The sequence below is a fragment of the Macaca mulatta genome, chromosome 3 (genome assembly GCF_049350105.2).
Source record: "Macaca mulatta isolate MMU2019108-1 chromosome 3, T2T-MMU8v2.0, whole genome shotgun sequence".
NCBI classification, from domain to species: domain Eukaryota; kingdom Metazoa; phylum Chordata; class Mammalia; order Primates; family Cercopithecidae; genus Macaca; species Macaca mulatta.
This window is the reverse complement of record NC_133408.1, coordinates 109,643,545-109,670,965: the sequence shown is the minus strand read 5'-3', so window position 1 is coordinate 109,670,965 and position 27,421 is coordinate 109,643,545. Positions and strand designations below refer to the sequence as shown.

The window sequence follows — 27,421 nt, the reverse complement described above, 5'->3', positions numbered from 1 at the left end:
CCATAATGCCTAGTGTAAACCTTGCACAGAGTAAGTGCTTGGTAATTATTTGTTGAATGGAGTCTCTCTTCTTCTCTTCTTGTCTGATGCTTAGTACTTGTTAAGAAATGGTGAATCATAATTAACGCCAACAAAATGTGAATCAGAGCAACATTGTCTTTTTCTTCAACCCATCTTAAGTACAACATTTTTTCTACCCATCATAAGTACAACATTTAAACCATCTGAAATAGAATAAACTGGTTAGAAAAATAGTGTTGTTCTTTGAGTCCCTCCAGAATCTGAATTCAGTGAAAATCTGTTCAAACCATAATTCTAATTAAAGGTTTTAGCTGCCAAATAATATGTTCTGGTTAAAGCCAAGTTAGGATTATGGAGTGTTTCATGAATAACAGCACAAGCTTTAAACTTGCTGTTGATTTTCTCATGGGAAACTCAAGTAAAGGAGAATGATACCTCCCTGTTGACTTTAACTTTTAGAAATGCAAAGCATGCTGAAATTGTACATAATTCTCTTCTAAAGAAAAGGAAATAGCATTTCAATGGTTTTCCTCAGTGTCTTACTGAGTTATGGTGGGGCACAATTATGTCTGTTAAATTGATTTACCAGATGGAAGGTTACATTTTATATTCAGCTGATTAAGTTGTAACAGACTGGAATTGTATCTCATACTATAAAGGTCATATATAAAATTTAAAAATATTTTCATTAACTATTTTGAAGCAGTTAAAAGGTTTAAACTTGTTCCCTCTCCTCTTTTACTTACATTAAACTAAAAATGAAGTTGTTCTTAGAAATAGGCCTATCACAGAGTTAGTATTTGGCTTAATAATATCTCAAATGGAATCTATAAAACAACAGCAACAAAAAAAGGGAAATATTTCCACTCAAGTTTTGGAAATTGCTTATCTTGGCCATTTAATGTATTCTTAGTATTTTATGGTTAAATTAAATAATCCTTTATATATTTATACCCTATAGAACTTTTACAGAAAGATTTAAAAGAAATAAGTTATACCTTTTGTCTTTTTTTCTCTTTTGGATCTTTTGCAAATAAACAAATACATTAATAAAACCTTTACCATAGAAAATTAAATGTGGCAAAGTGCTAAGTATTAAGTAAATTGTTGTCCTGGCATTTTTGCTATGTGATCATATAGCATTAATACCACTCTTTAATATCCTACTACATTACCTAAAAATAATGCATTAAAAATACAGCCCAGTAAAATCTGATCTAGTCAGAACCAGTATTTCAGAATATTCAGACTTCCAAAATAGCACCAGTCTTGGAATTCATTCAACTACTGTATTATTTTCCTGTGGATGCTATAACAAATTATCACAAACTTAGTTGGCCTAAACCTATCTATATTTATTATTTTACAATGCTGGAGGTCAGATGTCCAAAATGGCTTTGACTGGGCTTAAATCAAGGCATCACCCTGGCATGTTCCCTTCTGGGGACTCTGGGAGCGAATGCCTTTCCTTATTTCTTCTGGCTTCCAGAGGCTGCCTGCAAGCTGTAGCTGTGGGCCCTCCCATCCTCATGGCCGCTAGGACCAACCAAGCCCTTCCGAAATGGCATTGCACTGACACTCCTCTGCCTCTCTATTCCTTATTTTTTAAGGACCCCTTCGATAATCCAAGTTAATCTTCTTTAAATCAGTTGATTGGCAACCTTAAATCCATCTGTAATTTTAATTTCCCTTTACCACCTAATGTGATATATTCACAAATTCTGGGGAATAGAACATGGACATCTTTGGAGTGGGGCATTATTGTGCTTACCCCAACTGCTTAGAGTTTTTGTTAAAATGACGTTTTCTACAGTGTACTTTGACTTACTACCTCTTTACCATTTTATGTGAAATTTGTTTGAGATGCCTTTATCCAGACAGTCATCCAGAGAAAGTTGACTACATAGAAGGTGTGTAACTCATAATCTGTCTAGAAAAGGATTTCGGGGAGGCCTGAATGAATCTAGAGGTGAAAATTTGCCTTTTATATCCATTCAAAATAGGTAATAGTGTTTCCTTATAAATATATATTATAAGGAAAATTTATGATATAGTCCAGTAAAGTTATAAATGCTATTGAAGTAGAATTGAATTACCAAGAACTTTCCAAAACCATAAAGTTTGTCTAAAGGTTATAAAATCAAAACTTGCAAAGTGAAATTAATAATAACAGATGCCCAGGTAACTTGGAAGGTTCTGAAACAGGAAAAGAGCAAGAAGCAAGGTGGTATTTGAACTGGGAAGAGGACATTCTCCTGTTGGCCAGAAGTTAGTGCTGACCCCTTGTCAGTGATGCTACCGATCCATGGTACCTGAATGTATCTGAGGGGCTGTGAAGAGTTGAATAGACTTAGAAGTTACACCTAAAGACTTGAAATTATATTGCGAGAGATAACAATTATTAGTAACAGTAATTAGACACTTAAAAATGTGCATGCATCTCTTTATTAAGCTGGACAATGTGATTCCCTAAAGAAATAAATAGAACCATGTTCTGTCCAGAAATCTCAGACCCACACCAGGCTCCTAGTTCCCCTTCATTTCTTCCGATACTAACTCCTGTTATTGCTTGCTGGTAAGTCTTCCCTTTCTTATCATGCCTACTGTTATAGTTCATTCCCTACTTTGTTCAGTCTCCATTCCAGTTATTAACCACTGATTCCATCATACTCCTGTCCAGTCAATCCTTTGAATTTCTAAAGATTAAATCTAGTCTTCCTGCCCTCTAAAAGAGCCATTTACTGCCTCTTCTGTTATGTACAAGGCTAAAGCTCCTCCATTGCAAGCAGGATCTCTCTCTCCTCATTCCCTCTCTGACCTCTCAACTTTCCCCACTCCATGACCTCATACCCCTTTGCCCTAGCAGTACTGAAAAAATTGAAATCCCATGAACAAATCTTTCCATTTCCCATTCACACAAGCCATTCGCATCTGGTTTTCCAAATGCTCCTTACTCTTCTTAAAGTGCACTATTCACAATAGCAAAGACTTGGAATCAACCCAAATGTCTATCAGTGACAGACTGGATTAAGAAAATGTGGCATATATACACCATGGAATACTATGCAGCCATAAAAAAGGATGAGTTTGTGTCCTTTTTAGGGACGTGGATGCAGCTGGAAACCATCATTCTTAGCAAACTATCACAAGAACAGAAAACCAAACACCACATGTTCTCACTCATAGGTGGGAACTGAACAATGAGATCACTTGGACTTGGGAAGGGGAACATCACACACCGGGGCCTATCATGGGGAGGGGGGAGGAGGGAGGGATTGCATTGGGAGTTATACCTTATGTAAATGATGAGTTGATGGGTGCTGACGAGTTGATGGGTGCAGCACAGCAACATGGCACAAGTATACATATGTAACAAACCTGCACGTTATGCACATGTACCCTAGAACTTAAAGTATAATAATAATAAAAAATAAATTTAAAAAAAAAGTGCCTTCTTGAATAGCTTATACTCATCTTTGAATGCTCAGATGATATATATTTTCTCTCTGTTAAGCTATACCTGGTACCTTCCTAACCACCAGGCCACCCCAAATAGTCACTTCATATTTTATGCCAAATGTATATGCCCAAATATGCCCAGGCATATCTCTGTGCATATATCTCTGTATCAAAATTACATTGTACTCAGTTGAGGAATCTTTGAGGACAATATCTATAGCCTATTTATTATTGTATTCCCAGCATCTTCAGAGAGCTCGTAATTGTCACAGAATAAATGTCTCTTATGTGAGTAAATGAATATATGCACTAAAATAGGAACTAATATGCATTTATTTAGGTATTTAAAATTCTAGAAGTTATTTTGCTAAATAATTTTTAAGAATTTACTTTGCAATAACATTTTGGAGGTAAGAGACTAACTGCTTCTGGATGACTGTAACTGGGTAAATCAGAAGAAAACAAGGAAACAAAATTTTTCATGTTAGCAAATCTTATAGTTGTTATAGTCTTTTAAATATTATTTTATTTTAATTCTTGTGGAATGAAATGACCTGCTAGAGGATGATTTTGCAATTTTATGGGAATCAGCTAAAAATTTTCAGATAAACATCAGAGAAAAAAATCTAAAGTAATATATTTGAAGAAGACAATTGTATGGCATTTCAAATTATTGTAGTCAATGTATTCCATTCAGTACTTCTGAACTCTTTAAGGTCACGAACGGCTATGATTGTCCACATTTGCCGGCAAGAAATCGAGGTGCAGAGACATTAAATAATACTTTACTCAGATGTTACAGTGGTAGAGTCAAGACTGGAAAACAACTCCAGACTCTTAGGAGGGTAACAAGATGAGGTTCATGCTGAGAGAAAGAATAAGTACAATAAAGTTTAGGTTTATGATGACACCCAGAATATTATCAGGGGATAGATATTACTTTTCTGGACCATGAAATCCTGACCTATAACGTTTTCTGTGAATAATTCCATGCTGTTTCCCTGTGTGTCCCTATCAAGCACTGGGCTGCACCCTAAATAGATCTCACCTACTAAAATGGCCCCACTGTCTCGTGCAGTTAGTTCACATCTATGTGTACATGTGTAGCTGTCTTATGAACTGTCTGGGTAGGAGGGACGTTAAAATGTTTTATATCCACAATAGAATTACTTTTCACGCCATTTCTATTTGAAATGGTATATAAAAGATATATCTAGTACAGTATTTTGTGTTTCTATATATATATGTGTGTGTGTATATGTATGTAAACTTTGGAATTAGTTTATTACAGAAAGATTCATAGCAGAATAATTATACAGAATTTTAGAGTGAAAAGGACTTGTTTTTAAGAAAAAATATATACTCTATGAATTGAGATTTTCCTCAAAGTAGCATATTACTTGTGAAATACTAATTCAGAAGTATACTTTATAATAAAGCTTTGAGATTCAGGTAGAAAAGAAAATTTGTTTAGAAACTGGATTGAAGACTGAAACAGGTTTATAATCTAGTTCGATTTATTGAAATGATAATTCAAAATGATGCTAGATAGATTTTTAAATTTATTTCAGGTAAATAAAATATATTTGAAAAATTAAAGCATATAAAGGAATTAGCATATGAAGGCATTCTGGCCTGTATGAGATATGGATTTCCTTGACTCCAAAATGTAGTATTTGTGATGCTTGCCAGAAAAGAGAAATTCCTTCTGCATTCCACATATGATCTATAAGACCTCTTGCCATAACATTCAGCATCAAGAAATTCTTAGAAATTAGGGTAGTTGAGGTTCATCTAGTTCTCTTCTCAATAATATTTGAAACTCAGCCTTTTAATGTAAGTTTCCTTCATGCTTGGATGTATGCAGGCATGTATTATTCATTCAGTAACTGTTTATGGAGACCCATTGGGCCTATGTTCTTGCTAAGTACTGGAAATAGACACAAAATCAATGATTACATTATATTTCTGCTAAGCATCGAGGGCTGGAGCCATACTGCAGTGTTTTGAGGTTAGGAAGTGGTAGTGGCAAGTATAGGCTAGTTCTTTAACTTGACTATGAAAGTGCAATCACAGGAAGTAGCTAATAAGATCTATGTCTTTGGGGGCTTATTTTTATTTGAATGGGAAATATTTGAGCATGTCTACATTCTGAGAAGGAGCCGGAAGGGAGAGGGAATTTGAAGATACGTGTTGAATAACCTCTATGAGTGTCTCACAGATTAGCTAAAATGTGCTTGCTATTTATCTTTGAAGTTTTATTTTTTATGTAGTATTCCTTCCCTCACCAGCATATTTAATCTCCATTCTTTGAATTTGTGGGCACTGTGCCATTGGACGTGGTTATTTCCTCTGCATAGAACTGCACTTCTCCCACCTTTACCTGTCAACATCTCACTGAGCCCGGGAGGATCCTCTTTCAAAGCAAATCAATCTCTGCCTTTCAGCCACAACACTCTGCTTATATCTATCACATGGTACTGATCCCAGTTAGTATATTATTCATTCTTGAGACCATGAGTACCTAGGAGAAAAAGGCTCTGTCTTTTCTCTTGGGGAGTTGCCTCAGCACTTAACCTGCCCCTTTTCCTTTCCTTGATTCCTTGTTTGAATAAATAGCTAAAGGGTTTATTCCATGTAGTAGGCACTGTATAGGTACCTGAACAATGGAAATATGGCTACACAGCTTTCCAGTCTGCATGAAACTTGCAACCTTGGTTCTCAATATTATTATTCAATAGCTGTTAATCGAATGTAATTAAACAATAGAACTAATTAAATAGTAGGTTTTAATTTTAACTAGAACGTAATTAGAATTTTATAACCTACTATTAAAATTTATTTTTATACTGAATCACATTGATTAAAGTATTTTTGTGTTAAAAATGATAATTTGTTAAAATGTCATACAAATTTTAGAAAGTTATTTTTTCCTGTTTGTCCTAGTATTAAAAAAACAGTAATGAGTAGTACTAAAGGTAGTTCTAAAATCCGGTGTTACTACTAAGTGGTACTGTTTTTTTTTTGTTTTTTTTTTTTAAATACTGGAACAAACAGGAAAAAAATAAGAAATTTGTGCATTCATTCATTCACTCTGTAAACTTATACTGAGTTTCACCTGAGCCTGCTGAGTGCCAGGCACTCTTGAGGAGGAAACAGGTCTCAGCATATAGTGCTATCTTAGAGGGAACTGAGTGCACTGTCATGAGCTTTAGATGCTAAAGGAAAAATGCCCACCTTTCCCCCTCTAGACCATGCTCCTGTTACTTACGGCCCTGATACTGTCTTCCCATACTACTCTGCGATGCCTCCAAGGACTTGGTAGTTCTCTTTCCTATGTATGACCATTTTTTTTCTATATGTAGAGAGGTTATCATTGTTGTTTCCATCTGTGATAAACCTAAGAATTGAATTTCTATTTACATTGATAGAAGGAACTACAACTTCCCACAAAATGCACACAATGATGTACATAACAGTGCTGTCTTTCAAAGCACAACAATGTAGTACACTCAAGTGTCCAACATTGTCTTATTAAATGAAATATTGTGTATTCACATGTATATGTGGATATATAATATATAATGTATCCTTATAATGTATTTTTAAAAGAATATATAATTGCTTGGGGAAAAACATAATAAATGCAATAATTTTAAGGAATATATAATTACCTGGGAAAAGACTCATAATATATTATTAAATGAACAAATAGGATATAATCATAAGTATAATGATTCTCATTTTCAAATAATTTTTCCCGTAAAACACAAAGGGAACATTTTAGAGTATATACAGATTTTCCCATTCTTAAAAATCTCAGATATATATGACTTACATAATCAGAAGCAAGCAACAAATTTTATTATAAAATTAGTACTTTTCAAAAGATAATATTGTAAATTGAGTAACATTTACCAATATGGATTTTGAAAAAGAATAGTTATCTTAACAAATAGACAAAAGTGTGCAATAAGAGAATGGATAGATGCAGTAGTATTTCTCAAAGATAAATAGTATTATAATGCCTTTAGGAAATTGCATTCATGTATTACCATGCGTGTAGCTAGAAATTCCCCCAAAATTATTTTTTGAAAACTTTATGTATGAATTACATACCATTAATTGGTTATAATTAGAAATAGTTACATTAGAAATTTTGCTCCTTGGTGTCAAAATATATAAAATCTAGTTCATAACATTAAAGGTTAATTTTATCCCAGCCAAAAGAGGCATACGTTGTATTATTTATTGTACTATGCTGAATAGTACTTTTGAAAATATGTACCTTTTGTATAATTATGAAACTTTTAATTAGGGTAACCTGTGTATTCTGATTAACTAGACTGGAGGATCTACTGTATCCACAAAGTGTCTTTCATAATTGTAGTGATTACGTATTTGAACAGTTTCTAGATTTCTACAGTGCCAGCCTGGGTTAGAGGAGAGACTTGGGCAGGAACTGTGCCAGGAAATCTAATCTTCATAAAGGACACAGAGTGAATGAATAGGTGATAGATTATAAGTATTTGGTTCCAAGTAACAAAACATTTAAATATGGCAGCTCCTAAGGGATCCTTGAGATGGGGAGATAGCAGGAGATACCTAGGGGAGGGAGAAACTGTGTGAAGTTGACATATCCAGTGCTGCAGGGAAGAATAGACAATGCCAGAAAGGGATCTGAAGCTGGTGGTGAAGATTTGACCTTCACCTATGATTACAGAGCTAAATGTTTACTATAGATGGAATTGTTGAATATCCCAAATATTCCTTATTTAAAACAACATTGATTTTTTTATTTAAAGACAGAGTCTCGCCCTTTCACCCAGACTGGAGTACAGTGGAATGATCTCAGCTCACTGCAACCTCTGCCTCCCATGTTCAAGCGATTCTCCTGCCTCAGCCTCCTAAGTAGCTGGTATTACAGGGGCGTGCCACCACACCTGGCTAATTTTTGGTATCTTTAGTAGAGATGGGTTTTCACCATGTTGGCCAGGCTGGTCTCAAACTCCTGACCTCATGATCTGCCCACCTTAGCCTCCCAAAGTGCTGGGATTACAGGTGTAAGCCACCACGCCCGGCCTAAAGAAACATTTATTAATCTAGTATTCAATCTTGGTTAATGATAATCATCTTAATATATGAAATATTATGTTAAAATATTAATATAAATAATATTAACACAATGAAAACTTTTCCCTTTTTTCCTTATGATAATTTTCAATAAGAATGAAGAACTTCTATATACCATGCTATGTGGTATTTAAATTTTTTAATCTAAATTATTGACATAAAGAATATTCATAACCTAGGATTAAGAGTGAACAGAGGCCGGGTACAGTGACTCACATCTGTAATCCCAGCACTTTGGGAGGCCAAGTCAAGCAGAGCTCTTGAGCCCAGGAATTGGAGACCAGCTCGGACAATGTGGCTGGTTAAAACCTCTATAAAAAAATACAAAAATTAGCCGGGTTTGGTGTCACATGCCTGTGATCCCAGCTACCCAGGAAGCTGAGGTAGGAGGATCTCTTGAGCTCAGGAATTTGAGGCTGCAGTGAGCTGGAATCATGCCACTGCACTCCAGCCTGGGTGACAGAGTGAGGCCTGGGTGACAGAGTGAGACCTGGTCTCTGAAGAAAAAAAAAAAAAAGTGAACAGAGGCAAAATGCACAGAGTAGGTAGTCCTTCTTAAGTGATGATAGAGTTAAGACTTAGAACTAAGTAGAATACAATTTATAAGCAGGCAAATTAAAAAGTGAGAAAAATATGTGAAGTCAATTATTAACCAAAAGTTATTTTAAGTATACTGAGTGAAAGTTCAGAAAAGGGTTATTGTTATTGTTATGGTGTTTTCAAACATTACGCTAGGCAAAGGAGTGTACCAATTGCAGCCATCTCTCTCCCTAGTTATTTTTTATTTTGTTGAATTTTAACATAACTTCCTTCATCTTATATGTGCACTTCATGAAACATTCTTTCAACATCTATGTATTGAACAACTTTTTTTTATAACAGACAACCAGGTGAGCCAAGAAACAGTATTTATGGTAGGCATTGTTACCATTCTTTTATAGATGATAAAATGATTCACAGAGATGAAACCACTCATCTGGGGTTACAGTTAGTACATCAAATAGTTAGCATTGGCGGCTGGACACAGTGGCTCACACCTGTAATCCCAGCACTTTGGGAGGCCAAAGTGGGAGTATTACAAGGTCAGGACCTCCAGACCAGCCTGTCCAACATGGTGAAACCCCGTCTCCACTAAAAACACAAAAAATTAGCCGGGCGTGGTGGCGGACGCCTGTAATTCCAGCCACTCGGGAGGCTGAGGCAGGAGAATGGCGTGAACCGGAGGTGGAGCTTGCAGTGAACCGAGATTGGGCCACTGAGCTCCAGCCTGGGCGGCAGAGCGAGACTCTGTCTCAAAAAAAAAAAAAAAAAAAATTAGCCGGGTATGGTGGCACGCCTCCTGTAATCCCAGCTACTTGGGAGGCTGAGGCAGGAGAATTGCCTGAACCTAGGAGGAGGCGTAGGTTACAGTGAGCCAAGATCACGCCATTGTACTCCAGCATGGGCGACAGAGCAAGACTCCATCTCAGGGAAATTTAAAAAAAAAAAAAAAAAAAAGCATTGGAATGAGAGGTCTGGTCTATTTGTGTCAGAGTCCTTTGTGCTTCTACACAAGATAGTTTGTGTATCTGTCTGCATGCATGTGTGTACAAAAATCACACCCCACCCTTATGTACACAGTCACACATATCAATCTCTTACTAAAATGGCAAGTCTGGGCAGTGTCACTCACTGTATCTTGGAATCCTAATTTTTTAAACTTCGCTTCCGCCACCTAGGTTTACTATTCCTCTCCCATGTTTTATTCTCATACCTGCCACCCTGTTTATTGAATACCATGGAGACTAGTATGAGAATAAAGATTTGAAATACCTTTAGTTCATGAGGCATTCTTTAGATATTTTCTGTTTCCTTTTATTGAGGATTTTTTCTTTTAGGTGAGAAGAGAAAAAGGTGTTTTGTCTGTTCTGTTTATTTTACTATTGATTCTTTTCACTTAAGTAATGATAGTCAATTTTTATACAAAGTTTTCATCTCAGCAGACAAATGTATTCAGACGAGCACACACACTAAAAAGCTTGCCTTCTGTTTCTATGATTAATTGAGATGTAGAGAATGATGGGTGTAGGGTAAAAATGGAAAGGCAATTAGTGCAACTAGGCATGAAATACATTCATATACAAGCAGAACCTCTCCCCAGCTAGTGATCTTTTTCTGGGCTCTGAGGATTTGCATCCCATTAGTAAGTCACTGGCATGGAAATCTTCAGCCTTTGGGGAGACCAGAGTATTAAAAATAGAATTAACTCTAACTGCAAACCAAGTCAGCACACTAGGCCATTAATTCTTCTGCTTGGGTATATATCATGCTGAGCTTTGGTGTGTGGGCTTCTGAAATGTTAGGAGTGAGTTTTATAGAGCATTGCCAGTACTAAATGATAGTTATCTATCATCTCATCTCTCACCCTCACTACTGAGATTTCAATATCTCTCATGATCCAAAACCTGAAATATAGGCAGAAGGTTTTGCTAGAAACATTAAATAGGGGCGTTCTTTAGAGAAGTTGTATATTATATATTTTGTGAACATAAATCGATGTTGTGCTTTATAGTATGTCAGAGATTCCTTATTTTCAAAACCTTATGTCCTCAGATAATCACAATGCCTAAAATGTTATCCTTTCTAAAACTGAGAATTATGCCTTTTTGCATAACTCCATCAACTAATGATAAAAGTTGCCTCATATTATTATTTTTAGAAATATTAGTGCTATTGGAAACATTTTAAAATCAACTTCCAAGTATAAAATTTATTGAAATATTTAATATATTCAAGCTACATACAGTACTCTCAGTTTCTAATAATCTCTCTTTTCTTTTCTTCCCTTGCCCTTCTCCAGCTTCTTTGGGAATCTCTGACAGATATTATTTCTTTAATCATCCCAGAGCAGTACAATTATTAACAGCTGCCATTGATTGATTGCCTGTCTCAGGGTTTCTCATACTTGGTACTATTAACATTTGGGTAAAGCTAATACTTTGTCATGGGATGCTGTCCTGTGCTTTGTAGGATGTTTGGCAGTACCCCTGGCCTGTACCCATACCAGATGCCTGTAGCTCTCCATACTGACAGCCAAAAATGTCTCCAGATATTGCCAAATGTCCCCTGGAGGAGAAATCTTCCCTGGTTGTGAACCACTGGCCTGTTCTCTACTAGACATTATTTCATTTGATCCAATGGTAGCTGCAAGATATGTAGGACTGGCTGGGTGCGGTGGCTCACACCTATAATCCCAGCACTTTGGGAGACCGAGGCGAGCGGATCACCTGAGGTCAGGAATTCAAGACCATCCTGGCCAACATGGTGAAACCCTGTCCCTACTAAAAATACAAAATTAGCCAGGCATGGTGGCACATGCCCATAATCCCAGCTACCTGGGAGACTGAAGCAGGTGAATCACTGGAACCCAGGAGGCGGAGGTTGCAGTGAGCTAAGATTGCATCACTACACTCCAGCCTGGGCGACAGAGCAAGACTCCATCTCAAAGAAAAACAAAAATGATATGTAGGACTATATTAATCAGGATCCTGGCAGGGAACAGATCTTTGCAGTATGGGTCATAGACTTTTATGAAGGGAGTACTTAACAAGGAAGTGAATAAGGTTAAATGAACTGCCTAGGGAAGTGGGGGTACCCAGAAAATAGCAACAGTGGGAGGTCATTCCCACAAAGAAGAGAGGGAAGGAAATTTTTCCTGGAGTGCTGGAGAGCTGGAGCCATGGAATAGGGACTTCCAGAGGGAGATGAAGTCAGGAAGAGACATAGCCATGGCCAGTGATGCAGCATTGTGACAGGGAGAGTGTAGGACAGCCTGGCCTCTCCCTCCTCCTTAATTCTTTGGCCACCAGCCTGTCCTGCCAGTAGATTAAGCCAAAGTGAAATCCAACCAGTGGAGAACTAGAGTGTTGCAGCCCCAGTATTCAGCCGCCATGGGCTCAGAGAAGGAAGGAAAATTGAATCTGTTGGGGGGAAAAATGAAGAAAATCCCTTCAACACCCCATTTTAACATGAGAAATTGAGGTTTAATGATATAAAGTTATCATCCAGGCATCTGTTTGACTCCAGGCACAATGAAGGTATTATCTTAGTTGGTCTGTGTGAATGAACTGATGTTCAGCAAGACTATGAATTATTCAAGGTTACTGATTTTATTAAGTGGTAGATACAAGACTAAAACCCAGTTCTCATTCCTCTTCTGGTGTTTACTTTTGTATGTTGACCATTGAAAGAAATCTGAGAGCTGAATATCTGGCCAATTCTCAAGTATACAAACAGGAGAGAAAGCTATCTGCTGACCTTAAAAATCATTTCTTTCTGAAAATCTTGGAAAATTCTAGGTTTCGTTTAGAATGTTTAAATGGCATATGCTATTTTTCCAATCTGTCAGCACATTTTTATCTTGATTGCAGATATACTCAGCCGCTGCTGATGCAATATATTAGGAGAGAGAGGAGTACAAGACTGAGACTCAGGAGATTTGGGGCCCAGTTCTGGATCAGCCCCTCTTAGCTGTATAACTAGCCTTCAGAAATAGTACCAATAATATGTTTCATAAACCCTTCCCTTCTACATTCACCCAGATCTTCACAGTTATTCTTAGGTATCTAATTGGAAAGGCATTAAGCTATGTTTCACAAGTGACGAATCAGGCTTAGAAAGCACTAGAATCTCACTGCAAATTTCATAGCGGGAAAGTGGTCCCATGCAGACTGAATTCCCATCCCTCACTGAAAATGCATGGTCTTTTCTAGTCCACCCACTGCCTTTTGAAGTGATCAATTGATTTACTCCCTATAGACTGCCAATTTGCAGCATTGAATCCATCAGGTTTCATTATAAAATCATATCTCCATCTAAGTTTTGAGAATCTGTGATTTCCTATGGTTATTAGCAAGGCTACAGAGGATACCAATGTAGTTAGCACCTAGGGATTCATGGTTCTTTATTTTTCCTTTCTAGGTTTTAGATAAATATATTTATTATCTATAACTTTTCAGAGGCAAGATAAATATTTTTAAAGGAATTTAAAAATAAATGTGTACATGGAAACATATCTAAGTACATTAATACAGTCCCAGTATCTCACTTTATTCCTGGGTAAGTTGGGAGTTAGAAACTGAGATAGATTCCTACACTAAGGTAAAGTATGTTGCCACTACTGGAAGGTCTGGCAAGAATCCTAATCCTTTCCCAAATTAGTTGGTTGATTTGCCTCCGTGTGGGAGTCCCAGCAAGTGATATATTTCAGATCTCTATCACTTTGAGCTTGTGTTCACCCCTGATCTCTGCCCCACCTTTTGACACCCTGCTTTTGCAGCATTTTCAGGCTTTTGATTTTGTTATGTTTTCAGTATTTTCAGGCATAAAATCAGGTTTACAACACAAAAAAGTAGCTAGCTTTATTTTTTTGTATCTGAACTTCATTGTTAAGTTCCTATTTCACCAAGCCAATTCCAAGAAAACGTATAATGCAAGAGTTCTCCGTCCAAGCTTAAAGCAAAAACTATAGATATTTGAAGACTAAAACAAAAAAAAAAAGTGGAGAAGAATTGTAAGTTCTACTTTTGATATCCCTTGCAGTCTGGCAAAAATATAAATTCCTTCAAAAATATTTTCACTGATAAAATCTAGCTACATTATAACATTGTATCTCCTCTAGATGATTAGTGGTGGTTTGGGAAAAACTGTTTTGTAATTTTTATGATAGTAATACTTAAGGAAAGCTGCAGCAGCAACATTTTCAGTATTTAGAATAGACTTATGCCAGACTTCCTGGGTACAGAGCCTGGCTTCATCCCTTTTTACCTCTGTAACCTTGGGCAAGATACCCTCTCTCTGTGTTTTGGTTTCCTCATTGATCTAATCAAATTATAAATAGGCATAGGCTTTCTAGATGTTTTTATGGTTAAACAAGTTGATATTGATAAAACATTTAGAATAGTACTGGAGCATAGAAAAGACTATATAAATGTTAATTGTTATCAGAAATATCCTTTTCATGATGATCATCACCACCACCATCACCGCCATCACTACTACCACCACCATCATCATCATCCACTTCTGCCGCACAGAGATGCAATCCAATGTTTCCATTCTTCTAAAGTATAATTATTTTAAAATAAGTGGTATTTTTTAAATAGTGAAGCTCTATAATAAGCTTCACTGTTTAGAATACAAAATAAATGGTAACATACATGTGAATAATGTGCATTTGTATTATGGAATATATAACCTAACTCAGAACCTTCAATTCGAAGACTTAGCCACCTTTTCTTTCCAGCTGATAGTATACTGAATGTATAGAATGTCTTATTTGCATTGATTCTAGTTGGTTTGGTGTCATTACACAGAGCATGTTTTCCCCAGGTTTTAGGTTAGAAACTACTGATAAAGAAATGTTCCAGGAGTCAGAATTAGACACAAATTATATGCTGCAGAGGTGTCTTCTTCTTACCGCGAGCCAGGTCAGAGTCTCTAAAATCATATTAAGTTACTGTTTTAGTGGTTATTAAGTTTCACCCTTGAGAGAATTAAAAGGCCTGAAAATGAAGTATAATAAATCTTACTGTGACCCAAACACAATTCGTAATTAAACGTCCCATTAACAATCCCAAATCTGCTAGATAAAATAAGTAGAAAATTTATATTTTTGTTTACTTTTTACTTTCATATTTAGAGAAGTTGAAAAAACTTTCACACATTTCATAAAAATAATTGCAACATTTGCCTGTTTCATTAATATAGAGTCAATGCCTCATTTATGTGCTTGAGTTTTTCATTTGAGAATGAGAATGGACCAAGAAAAGGGTGAGACTTTTTTTTTTTTTTTTTTTTTTTTAACACAGGAGCAATTGGCTCTCTATTTTTTTAATTTTTATCTATTTTTTTTGTCTCAATCCCCAGCCTCTGAGCCCAACTTGAAGGTGCGGTCCAGGTTAAAACAGAAAGTGGCAGAGAGGAGAAGCAGCCCCTTACTCAGGCGGAAGGATGGAAATGTTGTCACTTCATTCAAGAAGCGAATGTTTGAGGTGACAGGTAATTGAGGATTGGGCAGATATATGAATGCTGGGAGTAGGAATGAAAAAAATAGTTTAGAATAAATATACCTGCTGTATATTAAAAGTTATTTTGAGGAGAAATATTTCTTGAAAGGAAATTATATTGAAAACTCACAAGTAGTTCAATAAACCTTGCTATGCATTCACCAACTGTGTTAAACAGGAAATGAATGAAAAAACAGAACTATGTGTCAATCAAGGCATAACTAGGGAACACCAAACCTCACCTTATTCTTTTCAGAAACAGGCAGGCCATTTTGGGAATGCCAACCAGAAGAATATAATTTTTAATGAAATTTGATCAGAAATGAGCAGAGGGAGGTCCAAGAAGAACACTCCCCTGTACTCAGACATGAATGTACAAAATACATCTGGGAAAATTAAACTACATGGAACAGCAAAACCTTGACTTTTCAACAAATTTACAGAACTCATAAATGACTTTATGTGTTTACTAGTGAAGTGGGACTTATGGCAGGAGGGGGATATATTGCTTTTTATGAAGGGGAAGAAACTGTCATTTTCACGGGTCTCAAATGGAAGTTATTTTTTTAGCTGCCTGTTTTAGTAGAGGGGTTAGGAAATTCAACCTGAGGTCTTACAACACCCCTAGTTCCACTTGTACCTGGTTTGAAATGAAAGACCTAAGGCTGTAAGAACCAAAAATTACTAGCCAAAGTACTACTACTTACTACTGTTTTTGAGTACCTACTTAGCGCCATGCACTGTATCTAGTTGTTTCCTTTGGTTGCATGAAGAAAGAAGTGGTAATTTGCAACCACTTTTTTTTTTTTTCCCCATTCTCAAGGAAAACTGTGCTTATACCAATATGGGCAGTTAGTATTAGTTCTCCAAGATCAGATCTTATTTTTAGTAAGTTTTTAAAAATTCTTCATTTTCTATATATCTCTTTTGGCCATGACAGTGTCTGCAGGAAGGCAATATAGAGAAAGACTGTGGAAGTGGAGGTAGAAACATGTATTTAAGTTCTAATGCAACTTAAAAGTTTGGTCGACAATTTTGGGAAAAAATATTTAGTCTCCTATACACTCTGGACACCTTTATATGCTTATCTGAAGAAAAGTGTTAGTGATTTCAATGGAAAATATTTCCTTGGGATAAGAAATATTAAATCAGTGAATAATAAATACAATTATTTTACTAGAGTTTATATGTATTTTCCAACATTAAATATAATCACTGATTTAGATGAATTGAATTCTAAGTTTGGAGTTACAGACTTTTTTCCCAGGAAATACTATTGTATGTAAGTAAATAAAAATCTTAGGTTTTTCTAATAGAGATCTTTGTTGGGGGTGGGCAGTTGGGGAGTGAATTTGTTTTAATGAATGTGAAGAATTATAAACCTATCAGGTGTCTAATATAAATGTAGATAGGTGGTTTTTCTAACTACAGAAAGTAGGCCCCCTCTAAGAAAAAAACTTCTAGAAAAGAAAAAACTGAATATAATGCTATTTTATTTTGCTTCATAGTCTTAATGTCTGAAGTGATATTTATTTATCCCAATGTGCTTTTCTGTTTTCCTGTAGTCTGTTTTCTTGATCACAGCTTTTTCAACACAGTCACTTTTTCTTCCATACCAAATTGCAGTGGCATTTAGCTCAATACCTATCTCAGCAATGATTGGTTTTTATTTATAAGGATTATGGTTTACCAGAGTTTTACTCAGATTTCCTTAAATTTAAAATATATTTCTCTTCTTAATTTTGTGAGATCAAGCACTCGCCCTTTTATCTCAGGAAACAATATGTATTCGAAGAGAGACTTGTACATTTATTAGACAGGCATTTCTGGTGAGTGGACTTGTGGATGCTTTGGTAGATATTTTTAACTGGTATACCACACTTACTCGAAATGTCTTTAGAGGCTCCAGACTGCTGACACACAGCTGTCTTCACCTGTACTCCTTCCCATTGCTCTGCCAACTTTCATCTAATTTGGATGAGATCTGTTTGGATCTGAATACTTAAGGTATTTTTAGTATCTTGTCAGAGACTATCATAACATCATAGCAGTTCAGTTGCTGTTGCTGTTACCCTCTTACCTCTATATCTTTTCTCTCTTCCCCATTTCATAGATTCAGGTGTAAGCTATTTTCAAACTCATTCCACCTCATTGACATGGGAACCCACTTGCCATGTTTTTTTTTTTGTTTGTTTGTTTGTTTTTTCAAATTCAAGTATTTTCTGCCCTCTACAAAAAGTTCTGTTCTTTTCAAATGTTAAAACTGACTCTCCCTGTGCCTGCAATGCCTTCTCTTCCATTCTCCCCACTCCAGCATCCTTATTTCATTGGTTACCCTTCTTCAAGCTCCAGTTCCAATATCATGCACTAAGATCAGAGATATCAGAAAATCAGTTGCTGCCATCTCCCAGATCCCATCCAGTGTCATGTCATAGAATCCTCTGGTACAGCAGTTGCTGCCTTGAACTCTAATACTTATCACAGTGATTTCTACATAAGGAAATACTTCAGTCTTAATATCATAAAATAGTATAAATATTATAATTTAAAATTGGTAAGACAGAATGTTTAAGAAAGTAGTTTGTAAAAATATGGAAATGGAAATGATATGGAAATGAGACATTAACAAAAAATCAGTTAGTCATATTGTAAAGACAAGAGTTAAGAGTTGAGAAAAATAAGTTCCTATAAGAATTTTTAATTTCTGCATTTTCTTTGTTAAAGGAAAACAAGAGGTGATGATAAAAAAGATTAATCAAAATGCAAACAAGATATGTAGACAGAAAGGCAGTGAGCAAAATGTGTTTAAGTCTTTTATGATACTAATAATTTGCTCAAATCTCACAGTAAATAAATGGCAGGATTAGAATTATTATACTAACCTCACATTCTTTCCAGTGGCACTGCATTTCTGAGTAGAGTTATAATTATAATACAAGTTGAAAGTTATAGGTGTTCTGAGAGAGGGTAAGAAAATACTGCCTGGAAACTGGGAGTTCCCTTTCTCTGAGGGACATATGTTATATGAGCCAGGCTTTGACCTTATAGGTGGGATTAGGCCTGCAATGAAATGGAAAGAAAGGATACAAAAGCATGAACTGGAAAAGTATTTGGCATTAAAGGAGAAGAGGTGATTTAATTTGACTGAGTGTAGAGTACAGAAAGGGCAATGGTGAGAAATAATATTAGACTCCATTTTGGAGCAGAGGGACATGGTGTGAGTTATCTCTGTATGATCCTTTTGCAAGAGTCTGAAAGAAAGGTTTGAGAGACTACTATAGTGACTCAGAAATATTAGCAGACTTTTGCTATAGTTCATGACAGAATAACAAAGCCTTAAACTGAAATGATTGTAGTCATACATAGATGGAGAGATAGTGTAAAGATATCATTAAAAGGGCCTAGTAACTATATTTGCAGTAAAGAGAGAGTAAGGATGACTCTAGGGTGATGAAACAATAGAGATATGCAGGAAACAGTTAATATTAAAATGTATACATTGAGTTTTACACATATGTAGGGGAGCTTGAAATGTTCAGCTTTCAGAGGAATTTGGGCTGGAATTTATGAGTTAAAGGCAAGAAATATGACTTTCCTGAGATAATTCTGCCCCAAAATGACATATGAAATCATGATATTGAGTGATTTTGACAGGGAAATAGAAAAGAGATAAAGCCACAAACTTAGGTGAATGTCTGAATTTAGGAATTGGTAGGAGGAAGAAAAGTCAAAGAGATAGAAAGACAAACATGGATGTAGAGAATGCCACTGTAGAAAGGATATGGAAAGGAATGTTTTCTCAGAGGCCTTCAAGTGTGGTGGCATTTGAGAGAACAGTTGCAGTTATAGTGGGTAAGCTATATTGCCAGGGCTTGAAGAAGTAAGTGGACTTTGTGAGAACACACCACTTCTCAAGAATTACTAGCACGCCGTCAGACTAGAGGGGCAATTCCAGTGTAGGAGGAGGGCGTGAAGATTCCACCTAACTAATCCTTTTAGGACTTTTTTAAGGGGATGGGATCATGGGTAAGACTAAATGTGTGAACATTAGAGAGGAAGCCTTATATTTGAAATGGGAAAACAGAATGTAGGTAACATAATCATGAATAGAAAGAAAAGATGCTGGTGGAAATCATATCAAAAGTCCTGTCTCTGAAAAGCAAGATCATTTGTGCAGCGTTGGGTTGACAAGGTGTAATGATGAGGCAAGTAGGAAAATTTTGAAATGAGTGAACTATAGAAGGTGGTAGGGAATTAATTAGAGCTGAATAAATAATTTGCCAAAACTTGATAAGATGACTTCCCTAGCTATGTTTCTAGGAAATGGAAATTTATATTTTCAATTAAATGTTTTAACAAATGCATTAGTTTCTGCCTAAGTTGAGGTACATGTGAATTTTGTATCTGAAGGAAAGGGTGAGTTAAATAAAGAATCTGTCTTCTTGTTGCCTGACTTTTGCTAAAAGGAATTTCTTGTTATATTGGTATTTAAAAATCTACATGTTAAATTTAGACAACTTCTCATCTCCTGGAAAATAAGTTGAGTAGAGTTAAAGTCAGATGGTGTTGTACAAGGTCATCAGTCCAATGTTGAGATTTTACATTCTATTGTATTTTCTTCATATAACTTTAACTAGTATACAGTATAATAAGGTATAGCCTTAATATATTAAATAAAAATCAAGTTACAGCACAGCATTTGAACAATTTTTTTCAGACCTATTGGAATGGGTCTGGACCTCATGTGTTAATGACCTGTCTTTTGATGTTCACAAGTTTATTGTCTTCATTACTGTTATTTTCTACAATAGCGTAAGAGCAAGTAAGAAAAGATTACCTTCTTTTTTTTTTTCTCATTCAAAGCTCCTGTGACCCCCTCTAACTGGATATCTTTACTTATTTAGAAACTGTTGAATACTATGTTGTATGTTTTGCCATGAAAACAAAGGGAGAATAAGTGGTATGAAAATTCAGAGATACTTCAGAAATTTTTAGTTCTTTCTATTTCATGAAATAGTGCTTGCATTTACATTGGGGGAAAATTACATGCCCAGTGTTACATGTTGCACTAACTAAAGTTCATCAATGTATGTTCCTCATGAATACATTTGTACTTCACAATATTTTTCAGAATCCTCAGTCAGTAGCAGTTCTCCAGGCTCTGGTCCCAGTTCACCAAACAACGGGCCAACTGGAAGTGTTACTGAAAATGAGACTTCAGTTTTGCCCCCTACCCCTCATGCTGAGGTAAGACCCTTTTTATTTTGTTTCTTTTAAAAATTGAATTTCTGATTAGCTACCTAATACAAAGTGATATTTCTGAGTTGTCCTTTAATATCCAAATGATATTTATGAATTCAAGTTTACTCAGTTCCACATATTGTAAACCAATTGAAAAAAATTGGTATTTACTAACTAATGTAAATATTATAAACCTATAAGAAATGAATTGATGTTTATTAGCTGACATAAATATCAATTTTTTCTTACAGATTTTTTTTAATGTGTAGAATTCAGTAAACTTGATCTTATTTATAAATCAGACAACCAGAGATGTTTGGAAGGCAATCCAGGCTTGAAGAATATTGAAATGTAATCCTCAGTCAAACAGTTTTAGTGATCCTCAGTGCTTGGTTATTGGTTATGCCGATGTGAGTAGACACATCAGTAAGTAAAACCAACTCCTACAGGCCTCTCAGAAGAAGAACCTAGCGAGGTGGATTTTATCCATTTGAACTGAAAAGTGATGAAAAATCATTGCAGTATGATAGTTGAAGGGTGTAAAGCTTCACTGAGCAAACATGTTTTGGGCACCTGCTATATTCAAGTCATTTTGCCTCACAGTAGGGATATAAACATGGGCAAGATATGAACTCTATGTTTGAAGAATGACATATTAAAGGATACTAGTTTAATGTAACACATGATTTAGTGTAACCAATGATACAAGACTAAAAGGAAAGCTCATATAAAAGTCATCAAGAATTTGTCTATGTAGTTTCTGTATTTGGGTATCAAAGGCAAGAGTCTGAAAATAGCCACTCATGAAATCACCTGTTTTGAAGTCATCAACAATTGACTGAAAGCCTTATTTTTGTTTCTGTTATTATGCCTTCTTCACTGTGCATTGCTCTGTACAAGGAGAGCTGGTGTGTTAACTTCTGATATATAACATGCTTCTTTCTTTATATTTTATAGAGTCATGGTACCTTGAGACAGAAAGGGACTGGTCAAGTCTCTTATTCTTGGATCATCTCCATAGCTTTTCTGCCATGTGATTATCCAGCCTCTGTTAGAATGCTTCTGCTTATAGGGAGCTCACTTCACTGTCTCCTGAGGCAGCCCAGTTGATTTTAAATAGTTATTTTGACTGATAGAAATGTCTCTGTACAGCTGTTGCTGTGTAATTTCATATGTTTTATACACACAAACACAAACATACATATGTATAATAAATTATTTATAAGTTATGAAATTATCAGGTCAGAATATATGAAGGCAGAAATCCAGAAGTTGTCTCTGATGAGCAAAGGACTGAAGCCAGCAAAGTCAGTTTTGCTCTAGGCACATTTGCACACTTGAGTTTTGAGCTTTGGTTTTCAGGGCTTCAGAAACTCAAGAGATAGAAGATAAAGCCTAGTACCAACCAAGGAGGATAATCTAATAGGAGACCCTGCAAACACTAAGCTGACACCCCAGAGGCCCATATCTATGTTACATTGGTGAGTTGACTGCCCCTCTGACTGCTCTGTCCGCACCCCCGCCCGCCCCGACCCCCCTGCCCTGGGCTGTCTGATGTGGAGCAGAGCAGAGGGCAGATCCTCTCTCTCAGAAGTCTTAACAACAAGCTAGTCCTTGTGTAGATTTGTAGCCCAGATCACATAACCTCAAGCTGTTAACTTATCATGGCCCCACATTTGTAGTTCGCACATTGGGAGTCTGCACAAAGCAAAGCAACCGCCTCCTCCCCAAGGGAATATACCTTCCTTCTAGATTTCAAAAATTTCCCTCAAATAAGTTTCCAAGGAACATGAGCAAAATATCTAGATGCTGTCATTTATGACCATTTTCAGCTATTTAAAGAATAGTAATTCTGGCCTCTACATGGTCTGCAGTCCCACATCTATTTCTTACTTACTATCCTGTTACCCCTCTTTCTCTTTTTCATTATCCTTTCAAAAACATGATAGCAGATGGAATAAATACTTTGTTTATATTTGTAACCAGAGACATAAGTAGAGTTATTGGATTATTAGTTGTAGATAGCATCTTTTTGTTAGTGCAGTTATACTTGGATATTGATCCATTCTCTGCAACTATTTAGTAAATTTCCAGGAAAAGAACAACTTGTTTACAATTTTTTTTTTCAAAAAACTTTAGATTGTCATTATCTCTCAGTATGAAGAATGTAATTCTTAGTAATTACAAAAACACCAAAGGATCTGGGTTCTAATCAGTCCCTGAATGGATTTTGTGCCATTGAAAAATGAAAACAACACACTAGACTACATTCAGCAGCATGTTTGGTTCCGAGAAATGCATTGTCATTGCAGTGTTTCAGAAGACCACTTACAACAAGGGAGCATTTTACTAGGTTCAGAAACGGTAATACAGTACTTTGTTTGATAATACGTCATAATAGTATATTTTTAAGAGGCAAGAGAGTGATGAACACAAAATTTAGCATGATGATTACCTTTCAGAAAGGAAGAAGGGGGAAAACATGATTTGATAGTTACCAAACAAGATACATATATTCCTTCATTGTAAATACATATATATGTCCATATAGTATTTAGTACAACATATTGGAACAACCAAGAAGTATACATTGTTAAAGAATTTAAATACAAGATTTTGCTTATACTGTTTTAATTTGTTTTATATTTCTAAAGCCATAACTTGCCACAAATCATCTGTTTAGGTACCCTAGGTTTTCAACTAATTGTTGAACGTATTCTCTCACTGCAAACCTTTCCTTTCAGCCCCACCATTAAAAAAAGAAAAACAAAACAAAACAGAAGGAAATGTGATTTAATGGAGTTTAAAAGGGTAGAGGTATTTCTTCAGGTCAGTGACAGGACATTCACCTCCAAATCTGGAAAGACGAGTTCAAAAGCAAGCAGTGACTTACCTCATAATGAATTAATTGTGTGCCTGAACTATGATCCAAAAGGCCAGGTGGGCAGACCTTTATGCACTGATGAGTAGCCTCTCTGTGGCCCAGAACAAAAAATGCAACCCTGATGGCTAACATGTGGTTTTCTGCTGTATTGCATTTACAGAGATCTGTAGTGTAATTCATTCTCGATAGGTGAGGAGACAGCGGAATTTAGACTGAGACTGTCAGCAAGTTAATATCGTAGCTTTTTAGCACTAAATGTTTCCACCCAAACTGGAGAAAAGAGAAAAAAAATTTCTCAGCCATACTTGAGTAACCATCATTTAGAATTTAGGATGATTTTTACAGATGTCTCCTAAGATTAATAGTAGTACGGGACTTCATAGCAACAAATATTTTGGGGGCATGAATTATTTGCATAATATATTGCACTCTAAAAAAATGGTTGCATACTTTACCGTTTACAAAATAGGTTTATTCTACTATTTTGGCTTAAGGAACACTGGTGAGTTTTCCTATTAAAATAGTGTATATTTGACTGAAGTCTTTATTTCATGGCCTGTAAGTAGAAAAGCATGTCACCTAATTGTTTCAGAGCCCGTGTAAATGAATGGGATTCTATCCCATTGTGCTGCTTCAGAAGTAGGAAAGTCCGGCTGTATCTAAAGATCTTGAGCCCTAGATGAAAACAAAATTTTCTATCTTGTAATTCACATGTCCTGCCTAATTTAGATAAAGGGTAGACAGAAGTAGGAGGAGAATTTACTCATAAATTGAGGTTCAGAGAATAGCACATTGTAGTGGAATGTATAGGTGTTCCATTCAGAAGACTCGGCCTGAACCTGGCTCCAAAACCAGCTACCTTATCGTCAATGGTCAAGCGACTTCCCCTGACCCTCAGATTCCTGATCTAGGAGAAGGGAGTACCGTAATACCTACACTAGCAGCTTTGTTCTAAGGAATCAGTGTTTGGAAGGCAGGTGGTAAATTATGAAGTTCGGAACAAGTTCACTTTTTGTTGTTATTATCAACGCTGACTCCTGGTAGGGAAAACTCATTAGCATGTTTGTCTTCAAGCCAGCAGCTCTCATGTGAGAGTGAGTCTCCATCTGCTCTGACCACTTCTGTTCCATTTCTTCTATTTCCTACATATGCTCAGTCCCAGAACTCAGATTGTTGGAGCTACTTGCTTTACTCATTTGTAAACTTGGTTGGGGAGCTGAAACCTCAAGGGTTTCTATTTCCAACTCCAGTCAAAGATGTCTTTACCTATCTAGTTACTTTATTGTTAATACTGTGGGCCTGTGGGTTCAAATATGTTTCCATGGATATCAACACTATTACTTTAGATTCAGTAGATTTATTTGATAGCTATTTTAACGGTAGCCAAGCTGCTGGTTTATTTCTAGTTGAACATTAGTGGCTGTCTCTGCTATGCTATTTTTTAAAATAAACTTTCCAGCAGATACAAATGCTTTTAAAAAAGGATTCTAATAATAAGGTTAAGTGTTCTAAAATCATCTGTAATGTCACTTGTTTTGCCCCAATCTCACATGACTCATCTGCCTGTTGTTTCATAATAGTTGTTGTGACATTTGCTGTAAATGTTATGCTCCCTTCTGAGTGGGTGTAGAGCTGTGGTTTTAGATAGCAGCAAATAAAACACGTTCCCCCCACCCCCGACTCAGGGAAAGGAGGTTGCTATGACAAAATAATCATTTACTAGGAATAACATGAGTCAATATTTTAAAGCAAGATCTTTAACAAAACATCAGTGCCTTTCAAATGCTAAGCAAACTCTGTCAAATGATTTTTCTTTTTTTTTGTTTTTTTGTTTTTTGGTCTCACAATATGTCTCACCATTTTATAGTAACACCTTCTTGGGTGTCCAGTAAAATGGAAACTTGAGAGATTCTACTGCTTGAACAATTTTTTTTAACTACATGGAGATTTTAATTTTCTATGAGCTATCTGAAAGAATAGTAGAAAATAAACACAATCTCTAAAAATCCCATGAAAACCATAGGCAAATGTTAAATGATTAAGAGGCTTTTCTTTTTTAAAACGTGGCTATATTCTTTTTAGATAACCTGGATTCAGGGACTTGGGACCTTGTAAGCCAAAGCTGGTTGACACTCATAGGCATGTCTTCCTGTATGCCATTCCAATAGACTCACATGTTACCTGATAGAGCTGGGCAGAGGTGCTTCAGTCTCAGGCTGAAGGTTCTGAAGTCTGGGGAAGCTGGGTGCTGCCCAGGGTTACAAGCCATGAGTGGGAGAGCTCAAGTATAAGAGACTTAGACCAGACTTCGTTTCACAAGTCCAGGCTGCTCCTCACCAAAATTCTGTGTGTATATATATATTTTTTCTTTTTCTGATTCTCATGCATATTGTACATAATTTGGAACATACAGTAAACTGAAAATTCTATATACACATTTTCTGAGCTTTTTAAAATGTGAGTGATTATTGGCCGGGCATGGGGGCTCACACCTATAATCTCAGCACTTTGGGAGGCTGAGGTAGGAGGATAACTTGAGGCCTGAAGTTTAAAGACCAGCCTGGGTAACATAGAAAGACCCTGTCTCTACAGGGAAAAAAAAAAAAAGAAAGAAAAAAACCCCACAAACCTAACAAACATTAGCTGGGAGTTTGAGCCTAAGAGTTTGAAGTTACAGTGGGCCTTGATCACACCACTGCACTCCAGCCTGAGCAACAGAGCAAGATCCTGTCAAAAAAAAAAAAAAGGAGAAGTAAGTAATTATTTACATAACTAGTATTACTAGCATTCTGTCAAGGGCTATCATTGACTTTTTTGTCTTCTTAAGATTAAGAAAAGTATTTGTTTATCTTCCTCTCTTTCCCTTCCTCCTTTTTTCCCTGCTTCCCTCCCTCCTTCCTTGGTTCTTTCTCTCCATCTCCTTTCCCCACTTTCATTTTCCTTGCTCCCGTAGGCATCATTCTCTCCTGTGTTCTTGTTTATACAAATTTTTACACTATATATATTTTTTACTTTGCATCCATGGGTTTTCATGGGATATAAATGGCACAATGGTATCCGTATCATTCCATTTTCTTGCTTTTATCACTAAGCATGTGTTTTTAGATCCAGACACTGTGTCTTTATGGATGCAGAAATCTAATGGTATGCTTTCAATCACCATAAAAATCCATGGTGGGTGCTGCCACATACTGATTCCTGAGGTAGATGTCCTGGTGCCCTTCAATATATACCATGTCCTATCATCCTACAACTTAATGAGAGAATTTCTCGAAGTTAGAATTCCCAGCAGAGCCATCACTGGGTCATATGGTATACAGTATAATTATTTTGGTTTATAGTTCAACAGAATTGCTATACCAGACTACTGTCCCACCAAGAATACATGAGAGTTTTTACCTTTCTAAATCCCTGTAACATTTGACATTGTCTATTTTTCTAATTTTAGCCAGTGTCCCTTTTGGAAGAGATTCTTGAGTCTTTTAATTTAAGTCAGTGGCTTAATTTCAATTCCACATAAATAGTTCTATTGAGAGACATAATGTTTCAGTCTATGTGTTTTGTATTCATTTGAACTACAAATATTATCTATGAGATGCCCCTCCTATTGACATAACAGGAGAGAAATTAAATAAGA

General features: G+C 36.1%; 1 protein-coding gene across 30 annotated transcripts in view; it reads left to right on the top strand.

Moving 5' to 3' along the window:
* The window catches only part of HDAC9 (histone deacetylase 9), a 914,219-nt gene that overhangs the window by 529,649 nt on the left and 357,149 nt on the right, over window positions 1-27,421 (top strand). For 16 of the 30 annotated variants that reach the window (XM_077998033.1, XM_028845963.2, XM_028845962.2 and 13 more), the window contains 2 exons: window positions 15,520-15,651; window positions 20,791-20,906. In XM_077998033.1, the coding sequence (XP_077854159.1) occupies window positions 15,520-15,651; window positions 20,791-20,906 (248 nt within the window). The remainder of the gene's footprint in view (window positions 1-15,519; window positions 15,652-20,790; window positions 20,907-27,421) is intronic. The other 14 variants (XM_028845978.2, XM_028845976.2, XM_077998028.1 and 11 more) reach the window with 1 other exon arrangement.